At 38.2% G+C, this 24,497-nt stretch overlaps 1 protein-coding gene and 1 pseudogene across 1 annotated transcript; one reads left to right on the top strand and one right to left on the bottom strand.

The window, feature by feature from the left end:
- Positions 1–12,011: 12,011 nt before the first annotated feature.
- LOC141511272 (protein S100-A12-like) lies at positions 12,012–13,008 on the bottom strand. The gene is made up of 2 exons (XM_074220510.1): positions 12,607–13,008; positions 12,012–12,235 (listed from the first exon to the last, which is right to left on the bottom strand). The coding sequence occupies exons 1-2, from the start codon at positions 12,757–12,759 to the stop codon at positions 12,041–12,043; spliced, it is 348 nt and encodes a 115-aa protein (XP_074076611.1). The 5' UTR covers positions 12,760–13,008; the 3' UTR covers positions 12,012–12,040.
- A 3,519-nt stretch (positions 13,009–16,527) lies between these two features.
- Positions 16,528–17,543, top strand: LOC141511271 (interleukin-1 receptor-associated kinase 1-binding protein 1 pseudogene; annotated as a pseudogene).
- Positions 17,544–24,497: the final 6,954 nt, after the last annotated feature.

The raw sequence follows: 24,497 nt of genomic DNA, 5'->3' as shown, positions 1-24,497 counted from the left end.
GCAAAATTTCTACTTATCTAGTCCAACCCTCTCATTTTATACCTGAGAAGAATGAGGTAAAAGAGTCAGGTTCAGGAATTTCTCTAAAGCTTCATTCCAAATATGCCCTTTCCTTTTCAACCACTTAACTCTAAATGGGATTATGGGGCATGAGAGAGGAAGAGGGGAGATTTCTGGAAAGAAAAATTATAGAGTCTTTGTGGAGGATTGTAGGGAGAGGTGTGGGAGCTAAGGAGCTAGGTAAAGGAGGAAGGATGAGAATCTATGGGATAAGAATAAGAGAATAAGGGAACTAAGAAGTAGAGGAGGGAAGCTAGATGACTCAGTGGATAGAGTTCTCTGCCTAGAGTCAGGTAGACTCATTTTCCTGAGTTCAAATCTGGCCTCAGACAGTTATAAGTTGGCTGATCCTGGGCAAGTCACTTAACCCTCTATGACTCTGTTTCCTCATCTGTAAAATGAGCTGCACATGATAGAACAGCAACAACAAGCAGTTTTGCTCCCTACTATATAAGTAAGTTACCATGGGTAAATTCATTAACCTAGCTGGGCCTCAGTTTCCTCATCTGTAAAATGAGGGGAATATATTAAATGATCTTTAGTAAAGTTCCAAATCAATGTTCTATGATCCTGGATTAGGTTATACACACCTGCCCACATTTAGTGAAGTTGACCCCTGCCCTTGAGGTCCTGAGATCCTGAAGGCTTCAAGTGACTGGAAATATTTTATGTATGGGGTTTCAGGTAAATTCAGTACCCAAGGAGAACCAAGAGTCTAAATGAGTCTCAGAGATTGAATCCTTCAGAATTTTCCACAGGACTGATAACAGAAAAAGGTCAAAATCCTGGAACTGGTCAGGAATCCGTTTGACAGGTGAGCCTTCATAATCAAAGGAGTTACAATATTTTATGTTCACTACCATTAGTAATTACCATTTTAAAAAATGTGTTAGAAATCCTAGTGTTAGCATATTTACCCACCTAGGCATGTAAGTAAAAAGAGACTTCAAAAAGAGGAATCTAGAGATCATCATTTGTTACCTAAGTGGTATAGACAACACTGCATGATCCAAAAGAAGTAATTATGACTTTCCTAGAAGAAGAATCATTTTCCTCCATCTTGAAAATAAAGAGAAACTATACTGATTTTTTTTCATGTAAGAAGTAAGGATTTATCTGTCAATTCTCCCATATATTGGATTATCCATACCAGTTCCCACTGTCTTGAATCTCAGAGCTTACAGGGGTAATCTCATTCAACACAAACCCTAAAAGAGTCCCTCTACAATATAACTAAAAAGAAGGTCACCCAGACCTCATTTAAAAGACCCCCAATGAAAAGGAACTCACTACCTCCTGAGGCAAACCATTCCATTTTTTAAAAACTGTAATTATTAAGCTCTTTAAAAGAGCCTAAGTAAACTTCTCTATCTTCCACACAATGCTCCTACTTATGCATTATGGAACCAAATAAAACAGACCAAAAAAAGATCCCTGCCCTAGGTCTTTACTGCTCCAGACTAAACAACACCTCCTTGTAATGTCATTTCAAGTGATTTATTAACGTCTTAATTGAAAGCTTTCACCCTTCTTTTCAGGCTAACCAACTGAACAAAGAGCTTCCAGAAATTGAGACAGAATTGGACACAATGATCCTGACATGATTTGACTAGGGCAATTGCTATGAAGACAAAAATAGATTTGGAATAAAAGGACCTGAATTCAAATCTCAACTCTGAAACTAAGAAATTGACCTTGGGTAGGTGAATTAATTTTTCTGGCCTCAGTTTCCTTAACCATAAAATAACCAATTCCCTGAGGTTTCTTCCACTCTAAATGTATGAACCCTGGCCCTCACTGTCACTTAATGATCTGAATGATATTAGAATAATAATATCTAGACTTTACATAGCTCCTTAAGGTTTGCAAAACACATATTTTTACCTTATTTAAAACCCACAGCAATTCTTTAAGATATGGGCTATCATTATTCCCGTTTTATAGACGAGAAAACTGAGGCTGATTAAGTGACTTGCCCAAAGGTTTTCTTCACTTTTAAGTCCTATGACTATTTGCTTCAACACCTGGATAGTTAAAGAAGCTCTCTGCTTATCTCCTAGCATCCTTAGATCTCAGTTACAAACAAAAGCAAAGTAGATGTTAGGAGTTCTAGGTAGGGTATCATCTGAAAAGTGGTTGACAAGCTTAGAGCATCACTTTCCAACCAGGAACCAAGAGAAAGAGAATTTAGAGCTCTAGTCTAAGGTACCTCCTTACTTGGATTTGTACCAAGTGAGGGGCATCTAATGGTAGCAAATGGCAGAACTGGGTTTTCCTCATCCCTTCTCTGTTTGCTAGACCTATAGTCAGAGTGGGTCAGGCCGGAACTGAGATTCTGGCACCAAAAGGGAGAAATATACTTACCAGACAGAGCCTAGAGATGAATCTCAGAAGGGAAGGAGCTAGATGAAATCTCAGTGAAAGACAGTCCCTTTTATACCATTCAGAACTAAACTATCATCAGATGTTGAGGGGAAACTGTTGCAATTCCTGGCTTCTCCAGTTGTTGCTGTTTGCCATAGGGGAGACACACCCATATCTTCTCCCTAGAACAGGCTAGTCCACCTGGGCTGTGCCCACATGGGGACAGGCTTGCCCTCGGCTTTTCTGATTTTCCCCAAAGAGGCTAGAGGGTGGAGAACAAAGAAGCTATTAAAGATGCTAATAATTAAAATATTAGAGCATCTGGAAAGGGAAAGTTCTCCTCTTCTCCCTTCTCTTCATATGTCCAGTGTTTATGCTCCAGGCACATCTGGAAGTTCTAAAGCAGAGAGTCTCTGCTTTAGGAGGAGAGGAAAAAGTTCCCTCAAATTTCTGCCTGTTTTTTCATTTCATCTCCCCAGAGTCTATCTAAAAATGACCTAATCTCATATTAATTGAGAGACTTTCAACAAGTCATTTGCCTTCTCTAGCCTTCAGGTTCCTTAGCTATAAAATAAAAGGATGTCTCTAAAGTTGCTTTCATCAAAAATATTTAATGAGGGGTGGCTAGGTGACGCAGTGGATAAAGCACTGGCCCTGGAGTCAGGAGTACCTGGGTTCAAATCCAGTCTCAAACACTTAATAATTACCTAGCTATGTGGCCTTGGGCAAGCCACTTAACCCCATTTGCCTTGCAAAAAAAAAAAACCTAAAAAAAATATTTTTAATGAGGCTATAAAGGTAAAGTTACTTGTCCACAGTCATTTGTAGTAAATAACATAACCAAAATTTGAAGTGAGGTCCTCTGACTCCATTCAAGATGCTTTCCAAGACATTATGGGTCTATTCCCCTGACCCTACCCAACTTACTCTCCCCAACTTCCCAGCCCTTGAATGAGTTCTTTCCTTCCCCCTACCTACTAATAGCCCTTCCTTCCTTAAAGACCTTATCCAAGGGGGCAGCTAGGCGGCACAGTGGATAGAGCACCAGCCCTGGAGTCAGGAGTACTTGAGTTCAAATCCGGCCTCAGACACATAATAATTACCTAGCTGTGTGGCCTTGGGCAAGCCACTTAGCCCCATTGCCTTGAAAAAACTAAAAAAAAAAAAAAAACCCTTATCCAAAAGACCTTATATGAATGTTATGGAGTACTATTGTTCTATAAGAAACCACGAATGGACTTTAGAGAAGCATGAAAAGAATTACATGAACTGATGCTGAACAAAGGGAATAGATGTTAAAGAGAACAGAACCAAGAGTACATTGTACACATTAACAACATCATTGTGAGATTATCAATTATGATGGATGCAGCTCCTCTCAGCAGTTCAGAGAACAAGGACAACCCTGAGAGACCTGTTATGGACAATGTCATCCATAAGGGGTGGGGGGCACAGAATTTGAATGCATACTGTGTTCACTTTTTTAAATATGTTTTTTCCTTCCTACCTCATGATGTACTTTCCTTTCCCTTAGTCCCTCTTACCCAAAATGTCTAATATGTAAATATGCTAAACAGGAATGCACATGCACTACTTTCACCAGACTCTTCACTGCCAAGGGAAAGAGGGAAAGAAGGGAGAGTGGTAGAAAGATGTGCAGTTTATAAATCTGCAAATGGATGAATGTTGAAAAACTACCAATGCATGTAATTGAAAAAATAAAATATATTTTTGTTTTCAAAGAAAAAAGCTCTCCCCTCCATGAAGAATTCCCTAAATTTCCTTTTCTTCTCCATTATGTTCCACCCACTGCTAACTATAACTCTTCTGATCTCATGCTTCTTAACTTAACCTCTCTAATGCTTGTATTCTATTTATATACATTTCTCTTCACTCATCATAAATTTTAAACTCACTGAGGGCAGGAATGGTACCATTACCTTTACCTTAGCTGAGAGGAGATTTGCAATGTACTCTATAACTTTGAAGCACTATATCATTATTAGGCTAAACTGAAATTTAGAGGAAAGATGCCACATTTGAGGGGCAGCTAGGTGGCCCAGTGGATAGAACAATGGGTCTAGAGACAGGAAGATCTGAGATCAAATCTTACCTCAGATACTTATTAACTGTGTGGCCCTAGGCAAGTCACTTAACCCTGTTGACCTCAGTTTTCTCATCTGTAAGATGATCTGTAGAAGGAAATAACAAACTACTCCAATTAAACTCCAAAAAGTTTCATGAAGAGTTAGATACAATGAAAAAACAACTTAACAACCCATCCAACCCATTCATCCCTCTAGGATATGCAAGGATTCCAAAAAGAAAAATGAAGAGGGGTGGCTAGGTGGCACAGTCAATAGAGCACTGGCCCTGGAGTCAGGAGTACCTGAGTTCAAATCCGGCCTCAAACACTTAATAATTACCTAGCTGTGTGGCCTTGGGCAAGCCACTTAACCCCATTGCCTTGCAAAAAAAGAAATTGAGACCCAAAGAGATAAAAATTTGTCCAGGACAAATTGGAATTCAAAAAAGAGGCCCCCATAACCCCATATCCAATCCTTTCTTCCTCCATTCTCAACTGTCCCCCACTGCATCATAATGTCATTGGCAGAGCCAAGATTAGAATCCAGGGAGCTGAGGAGTCCCTGCACCTGGGATCTAGAGGAAATAGCATTTGTAATAAAAAAAAAAATTTTTAACCTTGTTGCAGGACAGGGTAGAAAACACCAGAACCAGGGAACCAGAGAACTCCCAGCTCTATGACTCTTGGTTCTCTTAGAAGGAAGCTGGAGGAAAAGACAATGATCAATGTTGGAAGGGATGTGGGAAATCTGGGACATTAATACATTGTTGGTGAAGCCATGAACTCCTCTAACTTTTCTAGAGAGCAATCTGGAATTATGCCCAAAGGGCAATACCACTACTGGGTCTATACCCTGAAGAGATGATGAAAAAGGGTAAAACATCACTTGCACAAAAATATTCAAAGCAGCCCTGTTTGTGGTGGCAAAGAATTGGAAATCAAGTAAATGACCTTCAATTGGGGAATGGCTTAACAAACTGTGGTATATGTATGTCATGGAACACTATTGTTCTAGTAGAAACCAGAAGGGATGGGAATTCAGGGAAACCTGAAAGGATTTGCATGAACTGATGCTGAGTGAGATGAGCAGAAGCAGAAAAACACTGTACACACTAACAGCAACAAGGGGGTGATGATCAACCTTGATGGACTTGCTCATTCCTTCAGTGGAACAAACAGGGACAATTTTGGGCTATCTGCAATGAAGAATAGCATCTATATCCAAAGAAAGAATTGTGGAGTTTGACCAAAGACTATTGCCTTCAATTTAGAAAAAAAAATTATCATATTATATAATTTTGTGATCTCTTATACTTTATTTTTCTTCCTTAAGGAAATGATTTCTGTCTCATCACATTCAACTGAGATCAATGTATACCATGGAAACAACAGACTAACAGAATGCCTTCCGGGGGGGGGGGGGGGCTGGGGGGAAGGAAGCAAGAATAGGGGTAAAATTGTAAAACTCAAAATTAATAAAATCTTTCTTTTTTTTTAGATTTTTTTTTTTTGCAAGGCAATGGGGTTAAGTGGCTTGCCCAAGGCCACACAGCTAGGTAATTATTAAATGTCTGAGGGCGGATTTGAACTCAGGGACTCCTGACTCCAGGGCCGGTGCTCTGTCCATTGCACCACCTAGCCACCCCAATAAAAGCTTTCTAAAGAAAGAAGGAAGCTGGGAATAAGGAGAGCTAAAAGGTATGATAACTAGAAGACTGGGTTGTTGCTGTTCAGTCATTTCAATGGTGTCTGACTCTTTGGGATACTATTTTGGTATTTCTTGGCAGAAATTCTAGAGTGGTTTGCCATTTCCTTCTCCAGTATGTTTTTACAGATGACAAAACTGAGTTAAATGAGGTTAAGTGACCTGCCAAGGATCACACAGCCAGTGGGACCAGATTTAAACTCACGAAGTGGAATCTTCCTAATTCCAAACCCCGTGCTAAACCTCAGTTCAAAACCGCCCTCCTACATTTACCATTTGCCAGGCAAGTTATTTAACTTCCACCTACCTCAATTGTCTCATCTATAAAATGGGGATAATTATAACAGCTATTTCTCAATATTGTTGTGAGGATAAATGAAATATTTAAGTAACATTTTATAATTGTTTTATTATTATTATCATCATAATTATTACTAAAAGGCTAATGAGGAGAAAGAAAGGCATTGTGGTCTGCTCCATCCTTCTGCAGTTTTTATACAAATTTTGCGTACATCTGGCAGGATGGCATTCCAATAATTAATAATGTGCCCAAAACTGCTAGAAGACTCAGGAAGGAAGGAGGTTAGAACATTTGCTGTAATTTGGGGGGAGACCCAAGCTAATGTTCCAGCATAAGTCAGGTCTCAGCTGCATCTCTGGGGCCTGTCTGCTTATCTGACTCTTTAACTTTTGCCTTTTCCCAGCTCCCCAAGAAGGAATAACAACAGCCTCGACTAACCAAGGGAAAACTTGCTCTGAAACTGTTATCACCACCTGTCTATTTATGGTAAAAAAAAAAAAAAGGGATATAATTAGTGACTTCTTCAGTGCCACCCAGACCAACTATCCCCTTCTTGACTACTCAGTATCTGCTGGTATCACCACTCATCTACTGATCAGTGGGGTTTCAAACCTTAGGTCATTCTTGACTTCTCCCTCATCTTCTCACTCTTTCCATCCCATTCATCACTCAAATTTATTCATTCTTATCAACATCTCTGGAATCCAATCACTCCTTCCCATCCTGGCTACTACTACCTGTAACCCCAAGTCATCTTTAGCTCATAATGTTTTATATCTCATCTCCCTGTCTCCCTTTCCTTCTGTTTTCACCTCCTTCAATTTATTCTGCACAAATTCCCTGAATAATTTTTCTAATGTATGGGCTCAACCATGACATACTCCATCTTCTTTTTTTTTTTTTTGGCAAGGCAATAGGGTTAAGTGGCTTGCCCAAGGCCACACAGCCTAGTAATTATTAAGTGTCTGAGGCCAGATTTGAACTCAGGTACTCCTGACTCCAGGGCTGATGCTCTGTCCACTGTGCCACCTAGCCACCTCTGACATACTCTTTCTTCAAAGAAAAAAAAAACCTCAAGGGCTCCCTATTCCAGGACAAAATAGTATTACAATGGAAAGGTCAATGGATTTAGAGTCAGAAGGACAGAATTCAGACTTCATCTCACTTCAGCACTACTGTGTGACCTCCAACAAGTCACTTAAGCTCTTTGTGCCTCAATTTCCTATCTATAAAAATGGGTGTAATAATATTTGCAGTATTTTCCTTATAAAGTGAGGTAAGGTTGAAAACAGATAATGAATATTATGTAGTAAGCTCCTTGAGAATGGGAACTGTTTGAGTTTTTCCTTCATAGTCTATGATTTATATAATCAGGTCCTTATCTGTAAAAAGAGGGTGTTCACCACCAGTATGAACTCAAACATACCTTCCAGCTCTAAATCTCTAATCCTTTGCTCCAGGCAAATGAATCTTTCTTCAGTGCTATTCTCCTTGCCCTTGAATATATAACTGCCTGACTTTGGGGGCCAAAAAAACCTTGGAAGAATCAGGGGTATGCTGGCACCAGTTCCTATAGGCTAGAGAGAACCAGATGTTAAACTCTATTTTATTTTATTTTTGGAATATTAAATTTTCAGTGTGAGCAATTACACCTTAGAAATCCTCAAATGTTATAAATCAGGGCTTAGTTTGTTGTCTCCTTAATTGACTAAGAAAGAGATGGGCATGTAGGTAGTACAACAAATAGAACATTAGTCCTGAAGTCAAGAATTCAAATCCAGCTTCAAACACTTTACTAACTGTATAATTCTGGACAAGTCACTTAAGTCTATTTGCCTCAGTTTCTTCATCTATTAAAATGAACTAGAGAAGGAAATGGCAAACTATTCCAATATCTCTGCCAAGAAAACCCTAAATGGGGTCAACAAAGATTGGACAACAACAACAAAGGAAAAGATAGAGAAAATCCTAATAATGCAGATTAAATATAAAATGATGTTGGAGTTGGGGAGGGCAGCTAGATGGTATAAAAGTACTGGTTCTGAAATCAAGTGTGCCCCTGGGCAAGTCACCTAATCCCAATTGCCTCAAAAAAAAGTGTGCTATGCATACATTTCTGAGAATCAGTTGTTAAATATTATCAACATACCACTGATCTACTACTTAATACTTGTATAATCTATAATATTTCTTCCCCCATCATTACTTCCTTCACATATATAATAATGGAGTCAGACAAGATAATCTACAATGGAACTTTCCAAATTTTAAATTCTAAGATCTTACATCCTCATACCTGTGGCCAGGAGGTTGTTTTATCTTTGTGTGTTTTTGTGTCTATATATGTATCTTTGTTTTTGTAATGAGAATGACTGGATTCACAAAAAGAGATTATTGATGGCTAAAGACTGGAGAGAGAAGAATATGGGAGATTAAGAGATCATCAACCCAAGAAGCAGATGGATTTATTAAGTGCCAGAAGCTAGAGTATTAAAGACATTCAAGAAAACCCAGGTAAAGTAAAGGCTTTCTAGGACTGCACAAAGCTAACAGACCATGAAATTCTGCTAGCAGAGATATGAGGATGTGTTCCAAACCCCCCAAAAAAGAGAAGAGATAACCAACATTTGCATGTCATTTTCCCATTTGTAAAGTTCTTTTCTTGTATGAACCTATTTGAATTTCAGAACAACCCTGGATATAGCTGGCATCCCCCTTTTACAGATGAGGAAACTGAGACTCAGAGATAAGAAAGGGACCTACCACAATCACAAGGAGGCAGGATTCAAATGAAGGATTTTCTGAATTCATATTCAACACTCAGCCACACTTCCTCTCTCCTAAAAGGTTTCCATTATTTGCTGAATTATATTATCTGTGCCACAGCTCCCCCTCAATGAGAATGAATGGATTTTAAGGTACATGTTTGTCTGATGGTGGTTTTATTGGATGAGACTCCTCTATATGTTTGCATTGATGTTTCTGTCTAGATTGTCAGTTCCCTAATTAGCAATGAAAATAATAGCTCCAATAATATCAGCCCTCTGATTTCATCATTACCAAGAGTCCTCCATGAGGACTTTAAGAAGGACTTTAATCATGGTTTAAATAGTTTCCTGTGGCACTGAGGTTAAATGACTTGCCCAGGGTCACATAAACAGGAAGTAACAGAACCAGGTCTTGAAGTGAAATCTTCCTAAGACCAAATCCAACTCTATTCACTACTCCATACAGCCTTTTTTTTTTTAACAGTTCCTGCCCTCGAGGAACTTGCAGTTTTTTATTGTTGCTGTTTAGTCTTTTCAGACTCTTCTTATGCCCATTTAGAGTTTTCTTGGCAAAAATACTGGATGTCACTTCCTTCTCCAGTTATTTTTACAGATGAGGAAACTAAAGCAAACAGAGCTAAGTGACTTGCCCAAGGTCACACAGCTAATAAGTGTCTGAGACTAGATTTGAACTCAGGGAGACAAGACTACCTGACTCCAGCCCCAGCATTCTCTCCTCTGAGCCATCTAGCTGTCCCTAACCTCTTGATAGCTCAGCTAGTTCTACTACTTTGATTCCAAATTGTGTCCTGAAAGTGACTCTACATATATTATATATGTGTATGTGTGTGTGTGTGTGTGTGTGTGTATACACACATACACATATATATGTATGTATAATATGTGGTGAGTATGGATATATAAATATATAATATAAGTCAAAGTCAAACTAAGAAAAGCTCTTGATCCTATCCCTCAGTGCAAGCAGCACAGATCAGTTCCAAATTGGTAGAGTTGTGAATTGATCCAACAATTCTGAGGAGCAATTTGGAACTATAATTCAAAGACTTTAAAACTGCATATCCTTTGATTCAGTAACACCACTATGAGGTATATATATATATATATATATATATATATATATATATATATAGATATAGATATAGATATAGATATAGATATAGATATAGATATAGATATAGATATAGATATAGATATAGATATACACTAAAGAGATTAAAAGTTTGGGGGGTGGAGAGGGAAGAGGAGGGGAGAGCAGAGCAGAAGAATCTACTTAAACGAAAATATTTATGTCAGCTTTTCCTGTGTGGTAAAGAATTGGAAATTGAGGAAATATTCGTCAACTGAGGAAAGTCTGAACATGTGATGGATGAATGGAATATTGAAATGAAATATTATTTTGCTATAAAAAATGACAAGTAGGATAATTTCAGAAAAACCTAGACTTACATGAGCTGAGACATAGTAAAGTAAGCAGAACCAGGAGAACATTGTACACAGTAAAAGGAAGAAAAATAAAAATACTATCTGCCTCCAGAAAAAGAACTGATGCTGTCTGAATACAGACTAAAGCAAATTATTTTTAACTTTCCCTTTCTTTCTTTCTTTCTTTCTTTCTTTCTTTCTTTCTTTCTTTCTTTCTTTCTTTCTTCAAGTGTTGCATAAAATGTTCTTCAAGTCTTGCATAAAATGACTAATATGGAAATATTTAATCTAATGCACTTATTTTGTTTTTAGGTTTTTGCAAGGCAAATGGGGTTAAGTGGCTTGCCCAAGGCCACACAGCTAGGTAATTATTAAGTGTCTGAGACTGGGATGCACTTATAACCTATATCAGATTGCTTAAACTCTTAGGGAAGGAGAAGAAGAAGGAAAGATAAGAGTTTGAAACTCAAAAATTTAGGGAAAAGAAAGTTAAAAATTGTTTTTACATTCAAATGGGGAAAAATGAATTTTTTAAATTCAAACAGAGAAATTTAAATTCTATTCTAAAGTCAACAGAGATTCATTGAGCTTTCTTGAATGGAGACTTGACTTTATTTTAGTTTTATTTTATTTATTTGGGGGGGGCTTAGATTTTGGAGGGTTTTTTTGCAAGGCAATGGGGTTAAGTAGCTTGCCAAAGGCTACACAGCTAGGTAATTATTAATTGTCTGAGGTCAGATTTGAACTCAGGTACTCCTGACTCCAGGGCCGGTGCTCTAACCACTGTACCACCTAGCTGCCCCGAGACATGACTTTAGACAGTGAATTGCTGGAGGCAGGGCCAGGGAACAGAGGGAGGGAAAAAGACATGACCATCCAAAAAAATAATATCTTAGTAGGAGATTGAGAAGGGGCCTCTGTTCTATCAAAACCATCTGAGTAGTGGTTCTTTCATTAATTTTATGTTCTCCAAGTACTTGAAAATCTTCAAGATTGTCTTTTCATGTTAGAATATATACACCATGCTTCAACATCAGACTAATAACACCCTGAGAGTAGAGATTTTGTCTCTATCAATCATATCATATCTTGATTTTAGGACCTAGTTGTCCTTCCCCCAACCCCTAGAGGGTCTGGATAAGTATACCACTGGACAGAGAAGACAGGGACTAGATCAATTAAAACAGAACTTTTATTGATGCTATATCAGTATCCAGAAACTAATGCAGCAACTGAGTGTTTCAATGGTTTTTCATTCTAGGTCTCCAAAGGTTAGCTCCCTCTCAGAACATAGTTCCTTCTGATCCTTCTCAGTGGTGGTGATGATGTGAATAACCATGTCCATGGTGACCAGAACCTTCTGGGCCTTTGTCCTTATGGTATCTGTCATGGATTTCAATGGCTATCTTGGACAACACAAGTACAAATTCAGGGAAGGTCATTTTCTTGTTCTTGTCCAAATCAATCTGCTTGAAGAGTGTCTCTAGAGAGATATTATTCTCTTTCTACAAAGGAAGAGACCATAGTTTTCCCATTATTTGAGATAAATCATCTGCACTGTACATAATTCCACATATTTGCATGAATAAACATCAACTTAAATGCATGCCTATGATTGCCCCCAGTCACATTTTATCCCACCTCCCCTGAACCCCACTTTGTAGCCATTATGGGGAGTAGGGAGGGAAATACAAAAATTGACTATGAGTACCTACTAACTACCCAGGATGTTCTTCCTTACACCCATATCTCCAAAGGTTCACATCACATTCCCCCATTGGCATTTAGAAAACTAATTTATACTTCCTACAGGTCTGTGTTCTTCCTTAGAGGTATACTTATAAGAAAAGGCAGTTGTCCTAAGGCTTCCACTCACCATATATTTATGGTACCCAGGGGCCTGTTTCTCTACTAATTCTTCAAATTCAGTTTTCTCCAGGGCATCTGGAGATTTTTGGGAATACTGATGGAAGACTTCAATAATGTGGTTCATCTGTTGCTCAGAAGGAGTGAATTTTTTGGCTGCCATAGTTCAGTTTATCATGACCTGGAGAGAAAAATAAAGAAGGAATTCCTGAATGGAAAAAGAAAAAGAACTACAGTATCCCCATCTACATCTCCTAAGCCTGGACATGATTTCTTCTAGGTCTTTATCCTTACTACCTTTCCTACTCCAAGGTTCTCCCCAAAGAGATCTTTCCACCCTTCTGCCATCAGAACACAAACCAAGGTGTCTAAGGGCCCAATATTCCTAAAGATCACAGACCTCCACCTAGGTCTGAACACTCAGTCTCCATTCCTGACCCTAAGCCCCCATCCCTTTGAGTTAATCCCCATGCTCAACTTTTAGGTCTCCATTGCTAGGAAAACTTTCCTATGTTTTCAATGGATTTGAACAGTGCAAGGTTCAAAGAAATCCTAGAGTGAAGGGTATTTTGAGTTATCCTTGTTCCCATTCCCTATACTGTCCAGGGCCATGGACATACTAACCACCCCATCCTTATGACTATAGCTAAATTTCCCAGAAGTTAAGAATCATACTAAAAGGTCTCCCAACTACAGTCATCCCATGTTGCCCCAAGCACAAATAGCCTATGAGCAACCCCATGTTGAGATCCAAGGGTGATTAAAGTGAGTTTTTTGGCGGTCTTACCTGAGAAAGCTGCAGGAGAAGTCAGATGAGTGAACTCCCACTTCCACCTGAAGTCCTTTTATAGAGCTTGCCTCTGGAGTCCCCCCGCCCCAAGCTGTAGCTTCACAGCCTATGGGTAGGAACTAGGAAAGAGACATTAGGCAACTATGCCTAATATTCCTAAGACTCTGTTCCTGGCATCAGTAGGAACACTCCCACATGCCCCAGGGCAATAGTACTTTTCATCAGAGAAATGATTCAGATAAATCTTCCCCAAACATTCTAAGATGGGCACTTCATTGAATTCTTTTTTGCATCTACAAATAATCTTAATATTTAGGGTCAAGAAACTGCTGCCTTTTCCACTCCCCTAGAACCTATTATGAGCTCAAATTTCTGCTTCTTTTTTTCTAGAAATCTAGTATTGGAAGAATCATGAGATCTCAAAATCAAAAGGAATACAAAGTATATATCTAGTCTAATTCTCTTCCTGATAAATCAAAGGAAATGCTTGACTTTTTTATTTTTTGAGAGGGAGGTGTCAGGGAACCTTACTTTATTGATTTTCAAAATCCTTCAACAAGCATGATTTCCTTTGAGTTTTATAGCTTTCCTGTGAGATTAGATAAGTTAAGTATTATTGTCCCTATTTTACAGGTGTGCAGACTCAGGCACAGAAAAGTGGTTTAAACTACCTAAGTTCATATAGGGAGTTAATGATGACAAACCCAAAACTATATGCCCAACTTCTTGATTCTCAACCCTGTGCTTTTCTACCACATCAGGTTAGATTCAGTAGTTACCTGTTGTGGCTTGCTTCCTTGGGGCCCACAGCAGCAACCTCCCTCCAGGAGGGGAGCTGAGAATAATGAGTCAAGCCACTACTGCCATATGCCTCCAGCTCCCCTCTGGGAGGGAGGTTGCTGCTGTGGGCCCCAAGGAAGCAAGCCACATCAATTACCTGCCTAGGTACCAGTAGGCTCATAGGATCATTAGACTGGAAGCTCCTTACTTTTGTTTTTGTATCCCTAACACAGTGTCTGGCACATAGTGGACCTTTAATAAATGTTAATTAATTTCTTAATGATAGCTCTTAATACTAGAATGGATTTTTGAGGTCATCTAAGTCCAACCATTTCATTTTACAGATAAGGAAACTAAGGCCAAGAGAAGGCAAGAGATTTGACCAAGATCTCACAGCTTGCAACAAGTCAAGATTCAAATATAAGACCTTTGATTTCAAATACAATGCTCTTTCATCTACAACAAAAACTACTGCAATTTGGGAGGAAAGGAAGGCAAGGAGAGAGGAAAGACTGAGGAGAGGCATAAGATAAGAGAAGATGAGAAATACAGAGAATGATCAGGAGAACATGACAGACAAGTTTCATTACTGTGCCAAGGGCCAGTCATATCTGGGCAAAACAAGAAAAGGAATTTTCTGAAACTGGGAGCTGTATATGGACATGGTTTAGACAAAGCTCTATTAAGACTCAAGCTAAGAAGAATATGGAACCTTACATCAGCATTCCCAAGGTCAAGATCTTTAAAAGCAATCAATCAACTGACATTTGGTGAATGTCTACCATGTCTACCATTGAATATAACATATGAATGTCTACTAAATATGCTGAATATTTGGACATGCAAATAGAACATGAAACAATCATTAACCTCAAAGTATACTAGAAGACTACAACCTGTTCACAAGTAAGAAAAATACAAGAAATACACAAATACATTTTATTTATAAATTTATTGATATTTTTTACTTCTGTACATCCATATTTCCCAATATGTCCCTCCCCTTTAGACTTACACCCTTAAAACAAAAAAAAAAGAGAGGAAAAGGTTCAGCAAAATTACCAACATATAAATCCAGAAATCATATATAGATTTCTGCACCCATAATTCCCCTCACAACCTTTACAAAAAAAGGAAGGAGACACAGCCTCTTATTTCTAAGAACCTTGAAAAGGGACATGGGTTCTGATAGTCAAAATCATTCTGAATATGGGAGACACCTTCTGCAGTCATGGAGACAGGAGTTTCTTGTCCTGGGAAGATCAAGTTTGCTAATTGGATTGTAATGTGTGTAGATCAAATGAGGGGTAATAACATATAATCAGTCTGAAAAGAAAGACTAGAGACATACTGTAAAGGACTTTACCAAAAAGAAGAGTTTATCTTTTATCCTAGCAACAATGAGATTCTAAAACTTCTTCTCACTGGGGAGTTAGAAGCTTTAGAAATATTGATTTGGTAGCCAGTCATGTGCAAGATGGATTGAGAGGGGAGAATGAAGAAAGGAAGACCAACTAGGAATCTATTGCAATAGCCCAAGAATGAGGACCTGAACCAGTATGGTTATTGATAGGACTGGAAAGAAGGGGTTAATGTGAGTTTTGAAAAGCAATAAAACCTTATGGAGGAGGCAGAATAAACAAAATGTGATCATTAATTAGCTATTTGGGATGAATAAGAGTTGAGATTTAGGCAGCCCATCCTGAGGAGTCTGGGAGGGAACGTTACTTGGGGCTTCCTCCTTCTTCTGAAGAGGGAAGGTATCTGCCCATTGTTTCCCCCAAGTACATAATAAAATGTGTATTTTTTTTAACTTCCTTTTCATAACACTAAGCTTATTGTGAACACTAAACTTCTAGTGAAATAAACCTGTTTCCCTTTTAAAACTGGTTTGAGCTGGAAAAATAAAGAGTAAAGAATTGAGGGTAACTCAAATTTTTTTAACCTGAGAGACTAAAAGAATTGGTAGTACCCCTAGAGGCTAGATCCTAGACAAGAAGCGAAAGGTAGAAGAGAATGGGTTGGAGGAAGAATTGGGACAAGATAATGAGTTCAGTTTCAGATACGTTAAATTTGAGATGGAACACTCCCCAGTCTGCTTTCCCAGAGTGTAAACTCAAATCAATCAACATTTATGAAAGATCTATTTTGTGCTAACTGTTAAGATATGATCCTGACATCAAGGAGTTTACAATCTAGGTGTCTAAATACTATAGAAAACCAGGGGATTGTATGATCAATAAAAGCAGAAGTATCCAGGAAGACTTATTTCCTGGGGTCTGAGTTGATTGTAAGATTGTTCATGGGATTTCCTCCCCTTTTCCCTCCCAGGACACCGTAGTGTGCGGTTGCCATGGGGAACTGAGATCGGTTTCCATGCCTTGGCCCACCACAACCCAGTCCCGGGTGTTCGCCGAGCTGGCACCGCTAAGCGCCATCCCGGCCCCCAACGGGGAGGCACTGCCGAACCTCAACACCCAGCTGCCCCTATGTGCCCCGGCCCTGGCCTCGGCCCAGAATCTCGCCCCCGAGGTGCACGTGAGCGGCTCGGCCGAGATGTCCTGCGGCCCCGACCGGGCCTTGGTGACGGTCAAGATCAGCAGCACCAAAACCTCGGCCGCCGAGGCCAAGAACAGCGTGGGCCGCCGCCTGGACTACATCACGCAGAACCTGCAGAAGCCGGGCGCCCAGGCAGAAAATATAATTGTGACAAAGGATTTTAGTAGAATAGAAAATGCTTATCACATGGAAGCGGAGATCTGCATTACATTCACTGAATTTGGAAAAATGCAGGATATTTGTAACTTTCTTATTGAAAAGCTAGATAGTTCAGTTATTATCAGTCCTCCTCAGTTTTATCATACACCAGGAGCAATTGAGAATCTTAGACGTCAAGTCTGTCTCTCTGCTGTTGAGAATGCATGGCGAAAAGCTCAAGAAGTATGTCAGCTTGTTGGTCAGTCACTTGGAAAACCTTTATTAATCAAAGAAAAGGAAACAAAAGAATGGGAAGGTCAAATAGAAGATCAGCAATTATCTGACCTAGCAGGTTCACTAAGTATACAACAGAAAATCCGAAGTGCAACTATATATGCTTCTTCCAAGGTATTTTTAAACTTTGAGGTTAAGAAAAAGGAAAAGAAGAAAAAGGTGATTTAAAATTCTTCATAACCAAGCATTTTTCATTTTTATAGCTTTTTTATGTAATGACCCAAAACCATGATTAAATTTGTATAAATTTAATAAAGGTTTTCTTTATACTGATTAATAAAATACCAGATTTTAGCTGTCCATTGTCAGCTAAAAAAAATGGAACCCCACAGCATACATAAAATCTTTGTGTTCCTTATTTTCAGTTTTTGCTTTCAGTTCCCATTTTTGCCACATTCTTCTTTTATTGTAATATATCACTTTTATTACATTTTTTCTATTTGAAACCATGAAAACAGAATTTTATGTTATAGTATTTGCATTATTAGATATCTTTTCCCTTTTCCTGACTTTAAAAAAAATTTCTAGACTGATTTTCATGGTTATGTTCATGGAGTGCTTTCCATTAGTTTTACTGGCTTTTTTTTAGTCTAACACCATATGCAGTGCATGCATTAAACATAAATTGAGAGTGTAATAATATCATAAATTAATCTGCCTTGCTTCATCATATGACTGGAGTTTCATATTTATATTTGGTTTCAGCTTCTCTATTACAACCAAAACTGCCAAAACTAAATACTTTGTGAAATGTTAAGTGATGTTAAAAATAACTGGATATCAGTTAATTTTTTATGTAACTTCCACTTTTCAAAATTAATTTATTGATGAAATTTTGTAAAACTTGAAAATGTAGAACACTTGGCAAATACTTTTAGGTTTAAATTTCATGTTAAAGGCATACCTAATACTGCTTCAAGGAGTTTATAATTTTTTTTAATGTCAGCCAAATTAGGCTAATACAGCAACTATGAAAGTAAGTAGAAGGTAATGTTGGCATCATACTTGAAGATTGGAGAAAGGGAACATATACCTGGAAGAAGCACAGCCTTAGCTTTAGTTATAGAGAGGGAATGATGCAATATCCTAAGCAAATGATCATTGCAAGTCTTCTAGGATAAAAGAATCATGATGCCCAAAAGTAGCAACAAAAACAGCTTAAGAAATATGTCACCTTGTTGATCAATCACTTGGAAAATATTTATTATTCAAAGAGAGAAGGAAACTAAAGAATGGAAAGGTCAAATAGACAATCAGGAGTTGTCCAGAATTCTTAATTGGTTCCCATTACAAAAGTGATCCATTTGACTGAAAATAGCTAAAATAAAAAAATTCAGCATTGAGGGAATGATAGATACCACATTTGAGGAACCCTAAAACAGACAACCAGACTAAAGACTGAGCTAGGATAAAAGAAAAAACAAAACAAGATCATTTGAAGTTTATAGTTTATATAAATTACAAGTAATGATTTTAGATATAAAATAAATATATTTAAATGAGAAAGGGAAAAGCTTACTGTATTACAAATTATTTCAGGGTAAAGACTATGCCTTATTCTTGAATCTCCCTCAGCACTTTTTATAGTGCAGAACTATAACTAGTAAAACAATAACTAGTAGAAACTTTGGCCTGTCATGGCACCAGGTCCGGACTCCAAGAGGGCTACAATACTACTACTTTTTACCAAGATGTAAAGTTAGAAACAAGTGATGCAGAGAAGCCTGGGCATGGGAGTGATGAGATCAGTAGCAGACAAACTTTGTAAATCCTTTGTTTGCATTGTAAAGGGAATCTTCCTTTCTCCTTCCACATCTGAGGGCCTGACCTTTAACCAGATTTGGATTGCATTGTTTTTTTAGTGAGGCAGCCAGGGAGCACAGGCCCTGGAAGACCACCCAAAAGAGACCCCTCCCCAAAAGGCAAAATCTCCAAGGAGGGACTGGGATCATTCCCAGGTCACCATTCCCTCCCATGGACTCTGGGAGAGAATTTAAGGAAAAGGAGGGAGGGCATTGACCTTTTTTTTAACCTTCCAGTCTCCTATTGAACCCTGGACAGTTGGCCTGGTCAATTCAATCAGCAATACACGTCAGTCTTTTAAATTTTCTATTACTTTCTTAATATGCTGTAACTTCCTTTAAAAAATCTCTATTTTCAGGGTGGCTAGGTGGCACTGTGGATAGAGCACTGGCCTTAGAGTCAGAAGTACCTGAGTTCAAATCCAGCCTCAGACACTTAATAATTACCTAGCTGTGTGGCCTTGGGCAAGCCATTTAACCCCATTGCCTTGAAAAATCTAAAAAAAAAAAATCTCTATTTTCTTTTCAAAAAAAAAAGATTGTTCATGGAAGAATGATGCTTTTGTTTGGAGTATGGAATCATGATTCATTTATGGTGCAACCTCACTGATACCTAATGATAAGTAGTTACACATTCACTGGGGAATATAGAGGGCAATCCAGAAAGTCTTCTGCCCCATGCAAATGACCCATAGATGAGAATGGACCCAGAATTCCACTTCTCCAAGTCAATGAATGGAGACAGCCTTGGTGGAAAAAGAGAGAGAACAATAGTATGAAAGAGTGAGTCAGATCTAAAGCATAATTCTATCACTATCACATATAACCAATGATACCTCAGACATATTACTGGCCCTCAGCTTCTGACTTTGCAAAAACGACAGTATTAAATTATATGACCTCTAAGAATCTTTCCAGCTCTGAATTTAGGATACTTTGAATAGAACAAGTTCCATGTTCTGCCTCTCAGCCTCAACAATTCTTTTTCCCAAGTTGCCAATATAGAAAGAAACAGCCAGGGCAGAATATTCTGTGGGTTTACAGGGAGTTTCCCCCTTAGCAAGTTTGAATCTTAAAGAGGGATATACAAAAGAGAGAAAATATGACACAATAGCTAGAAGACTCTCAGACAGGAAGTACTGTGTTCAAGACCTGCCTCTGACATACCAGGTGACTCAAGATCATGGACAAGTCAATTAATCTCTGCATCCCAGAGCTATATCTAACTATCCCCCTAAATATTCTTAGTCTAGGAGACTACTGAACTTCATTTTTAAGTCATGTCCAATCCTTTGTAACCCTATTTGAGGTTTTCTTGGCAAAGATACTGGAATGGTTTGCCATTTCCTTCTCCAACTCAAATGCCAGATGAAAAACCTGAGTCATTGGCAAGTGACCTGCCCAGGGTAGTATATCTCTCATTCTGATTTTATTGACTTTTTAAAACAAAGCCTAGTTAAATATTACAACAAAACAATAGCCAGTAGTGAGTGTGTTAAAATGATTGTAGTGAGAAGACTCATTCACTATTGCATACAAGAGTCAGCATTATAAAAAAGCATGTTCACTGCTCTCTAGTCACTGTGTCACTGCCCCCTTCCTACCTTACTAATATTATATGTTATTTCTTTTCATGATTCAATGACTCTGGTCTCCTTGCTATTCCTTACATGAGACATTTCATCTCCCTACAGCTTATGTTCTCATTGACTCTCCAGAACTCTCATTTTCTCCTCACGTCTTCCTGACTTTCTTCAAGTCTCAGTTAAAATCTCTCCTTTTGCAAGTATGTCTTATCCCTCTTAATGTTAATGATTTCTTCTAAGATTAGCTTGAGTTTATCATACTCTAGCTGTCTGTATGTTGTCTCTTTCATTGAATTATGAATTGCTCAAGGCAGACTGTTTTTGTCTTTCTTTGCATCCTATAACAGTCTCTGGAAGCTAGGAGATGGTTAATAAATGCTCCTAACTTGACTTGAGCATTTCTTTTAAATCTAAAAGGGCTTTCCTTTTACATTTCAGTATCTCTGGTTTTATTTCTTCAAACAAAATCCAATGGTGCATTGAAGATAGGACTACCAACTCTGCCCTACTTATCAGTAACTCTCAAACTTCCTTCTAGTTTTTGTAATTTTTTACATTTCATTGATGCTCTTTGGAGGAATGTGTTATTGAATAAACAGTTTGTGGAATTCCTCAGGGAAGGAATGACCACTATAAATGAAGTGGATTCACTGTAAATGTTATACTGTCCTAATCCTATTTCCTTTTTTGACCATAATACATAAAGGGAAGATCAGGGAAATGCTACAGACATTGACTATCTGGATCTCAATAAGTCAATTTTTAAAAGTCTCTCACAATATCTTTGTGAATAAGATGTACAGTTGTGGGTTAAGTGGTGCAATGAGGTGTATTTGAAACTAATTTAACTGACATTTCTAAATTAAGATCAGCTACTGGAATGAGATGAATGGTGGAATGGTAAAACCGATAGACCTGAGTTTGAATGCTGACTCTTCCCATTTACCACTTGTTTGACCTTAACTTCTTTGGCCTCAGTTCCCTTCCCTGTAAAAATAAAGATGTCAGACCAGGTAACCTCCAAGATCTCTTCTGATTTGAAATCTATAGGTATATGGTTGCTGGTTCTACTTTCAATCTTTCCCTGAACATTTTTATCATAACTAAGATGATGTGTGTGTATACATATATACATGTGTGTATGTGTGTTTATATATGCATATATACACCTGCATGATATACATGAACATGTGTGCACATATGCACATATGTGTGTATGTACATGCACATGTACGCATGCATATATGCATATATATGTGTTGAACCCAAAGAGAGAGACAGAGATCAGAATTTGATAAGTTTGGAGATCTTTAATTTCCCAGGGACTGCCTGGGGATGGAGAGTACCAAAATCAGACAGTACCTGAGTGTTTAGGGGATAGGGTTTTATAGCATTTGGGGAAGAGGGAATACTGAGAGCAGGAAGGATACAGAAGCAAAGATAGTCTTATCATATGTAAATATGGGGTTCCTTATAGACAGAAAGGGTCAGGGTCTTTGTTTGAACATATTTCCTGAGATGGAGGGAGTCACATATTCTTGAGCTTCCCACAGGTTTGAGGAATTTACTATCTTATTGTTCCAGCCACACCTAGGGAAGGGGGAGGTAGTCCTGGAATTTAACAGATACAGCAAGATAATTAGGCTGATGAGGATGCTTTGTGATTCTTCAAACAATTTTATGGTATATCCTGGACCCCTAGGGTTAAGCACTTGGGTCATATTGATTATTTTCAGACCTAAAGGCACCTGGCCAAATTTGTATTTCTAAGGAATTTCTCAGGGTCCAGAAGGATGTTGGGACCCCTTTTTATACAGGAATTTCACAAACATTGATATTGTACTTCATATATAATTTACTGTTAACCATAATTTTCTTGGGCTAAAAATGAAATAAAGTTAGTTTTATAATTGAAGCTTTGTTCTCTAGGATCTTATCAAAAATTCATGGGTGTATGGCATCCTTACAAATGTCAACCCCCAATACAAAATTTGGAGAGCATTTTATACAGAAAAGACAAAGAATCATAATTACATATATAAATTATTTTATGGAAAGGGAGGTAAGATATTTTTTGCATCTTAAAAAAGGGGGTTCATCACCACTATGTAAAGTTTTGAGGGTTTTTTGCCCAAAATAAAGAAAAACTGCTTAGCCTTTAGAGAAATCCTCAGGGGGCAGTTAGGTGGCACAATGGATAGAGCACCGACCCTGGAGTCAGGAGTACCTGAGTTCAAATCCGACCTCAAACGCTTAATAATTACCTAGCTGTGTGGTCTTGGGCAAGCCACTTAACCCCATTTGCCTTGCAAAAACCTAAAAGAGAGAGATCCTCAAATGGAATAGGCTACTTTTTAAGCTTACAAGTCAGACTTAACCAAGAAACCAAGTTTCTTCAAAAAAAAGGACCAGCTTCCTAGGATGAAAGTTCCATCTTTCAAAGGAAATTCATACTTTGGACTTGGATTGGGCCAGTGAAAAGCATCAGTGATCTCAAGAATTTCAAAAGGGAACACTCCCAAGAGTCAGTTGTAAATTCCATCCAGAAGTTGCCACACCTTAGACAAGAGACTCAGTCACCAAATATCCACCAAGCACTTGATTCTGAGGGTTTTACAGAATGAGAGCAAGGAAAGCCTCAATCAGTGAGAAGTTTCAAAGATTCAAACCAAAGCAATGACAATAGAATAACTTCATTTTTGACTTTTGACCACAAGTTCCAATTAAGTGTTTTGAATCCTTGATCATGTGTACAGATACTCCAAGATGGGTTAAAAAAAAAATTAAGAGGTGGCTAGGTGGTGCAGTGGATAGAGTCAGGAGTACCTGAGTTCAAACCCCATCTCAGATACTTAATAATTACCTAGCTGTGTGGCCTTGGACAAGTCACTTAACCCCATTTGCCTTGCAAAATAAATAAATAAATAAATGAATAAATAGACTGAGGAAGTTGCCAAGCTAGAGCATAAAAGCCTACTCTGTATTCCCTCATCACGACCCAGGCAGTCAGTCTTCTAGCCCTTCCCAGCTTCTACAACAGAGGCAGTGAGCAAATCACATATTCTCTTTCCTGCAGGATAAGCAACTCTGGCCAAAGGGAAAGCACTTGTAAAGTCATAGGCAAATTTTTCCTCAGCGCCCACCCATAGCAGATAGTGACACCTTGTGACTTTCTGAACCTCTTGTACCCAAATGCTTCAAGAATCATGAACAATAATTCTACTTCATTTCTTTGTGATTAAGTTTCCTCAACTGGAAAGTAAAGGGGTTAGAATAGAGGACCTCTAATATTTTTCCAGCAACTACCTGGTACAATGAATGAACTGTTGATTCTGGAATAAGAGTACCTGACTTCAAAATCATCTTCAAGCACTTAACTAGTTGTGGGACCCTAGACAAGTCATTTAACCTCCTTCAGTTTCTTTTTCCTAATCTATAAAATTAGGATAATAATAGTATCTATCTCCCAAGGTTGTTGTGGGTATCAAAGTAGATGGTATTTGTAAAGTGCTTTGCAAATCTTAAAACACTTAAAACCTTAAATGAATATTAGCTATTAATATTCTTAAATCTATCAACCCCTAATCCATTTCCCCAACATTAGGATGTAAATCACATCCAGAAATTGTCCCACCTTAGATAAAAGGCTCAGTCACCTTTACAGGTGCTCTTTTCATTATGCCAATTACCTTTATAATAAAATTAATATCCAAGAGTCCATTGATGAGGTACTAGTATGACTGGAGCTTTATCATTTGCAGAGTACAGGCCTTCATTGTGTATAAAAAAATCAGCAAGCTCGAAACAATTTTAAGCTACATCATATAGAATTAGGTTATTCGGGCAAAGTTTGTACAATGGAATATCAAAATTAAACAAGAAAAGATACTGATTTATACCTCAGAGGGTAGATGAGGGAATATAAGGGATAATATATCAGGGAATATAAGAA

This window comes from Macrotis lagotis, chromosome 2 (assembly GCF_037893015.1).
Source record: "Macrotis lagotis isolate mMagLag1 chromosome 2, bilby.v1.9.chrom.fasta, whole genome shotgun sequence".
NCBI classification, from domain to species: domain Eukaryota; kingdom Metazoa; phylum Chordata; class Mammalia; order Peramelemorphia; family Peramelidae; genus Macrotis; species Macrotis lagotis.
The sequence above is the reverse complement of the archived record's forward strand: the minus strand, read 5'-3'. Positions and strand labels throughout refer to the sequence as shown.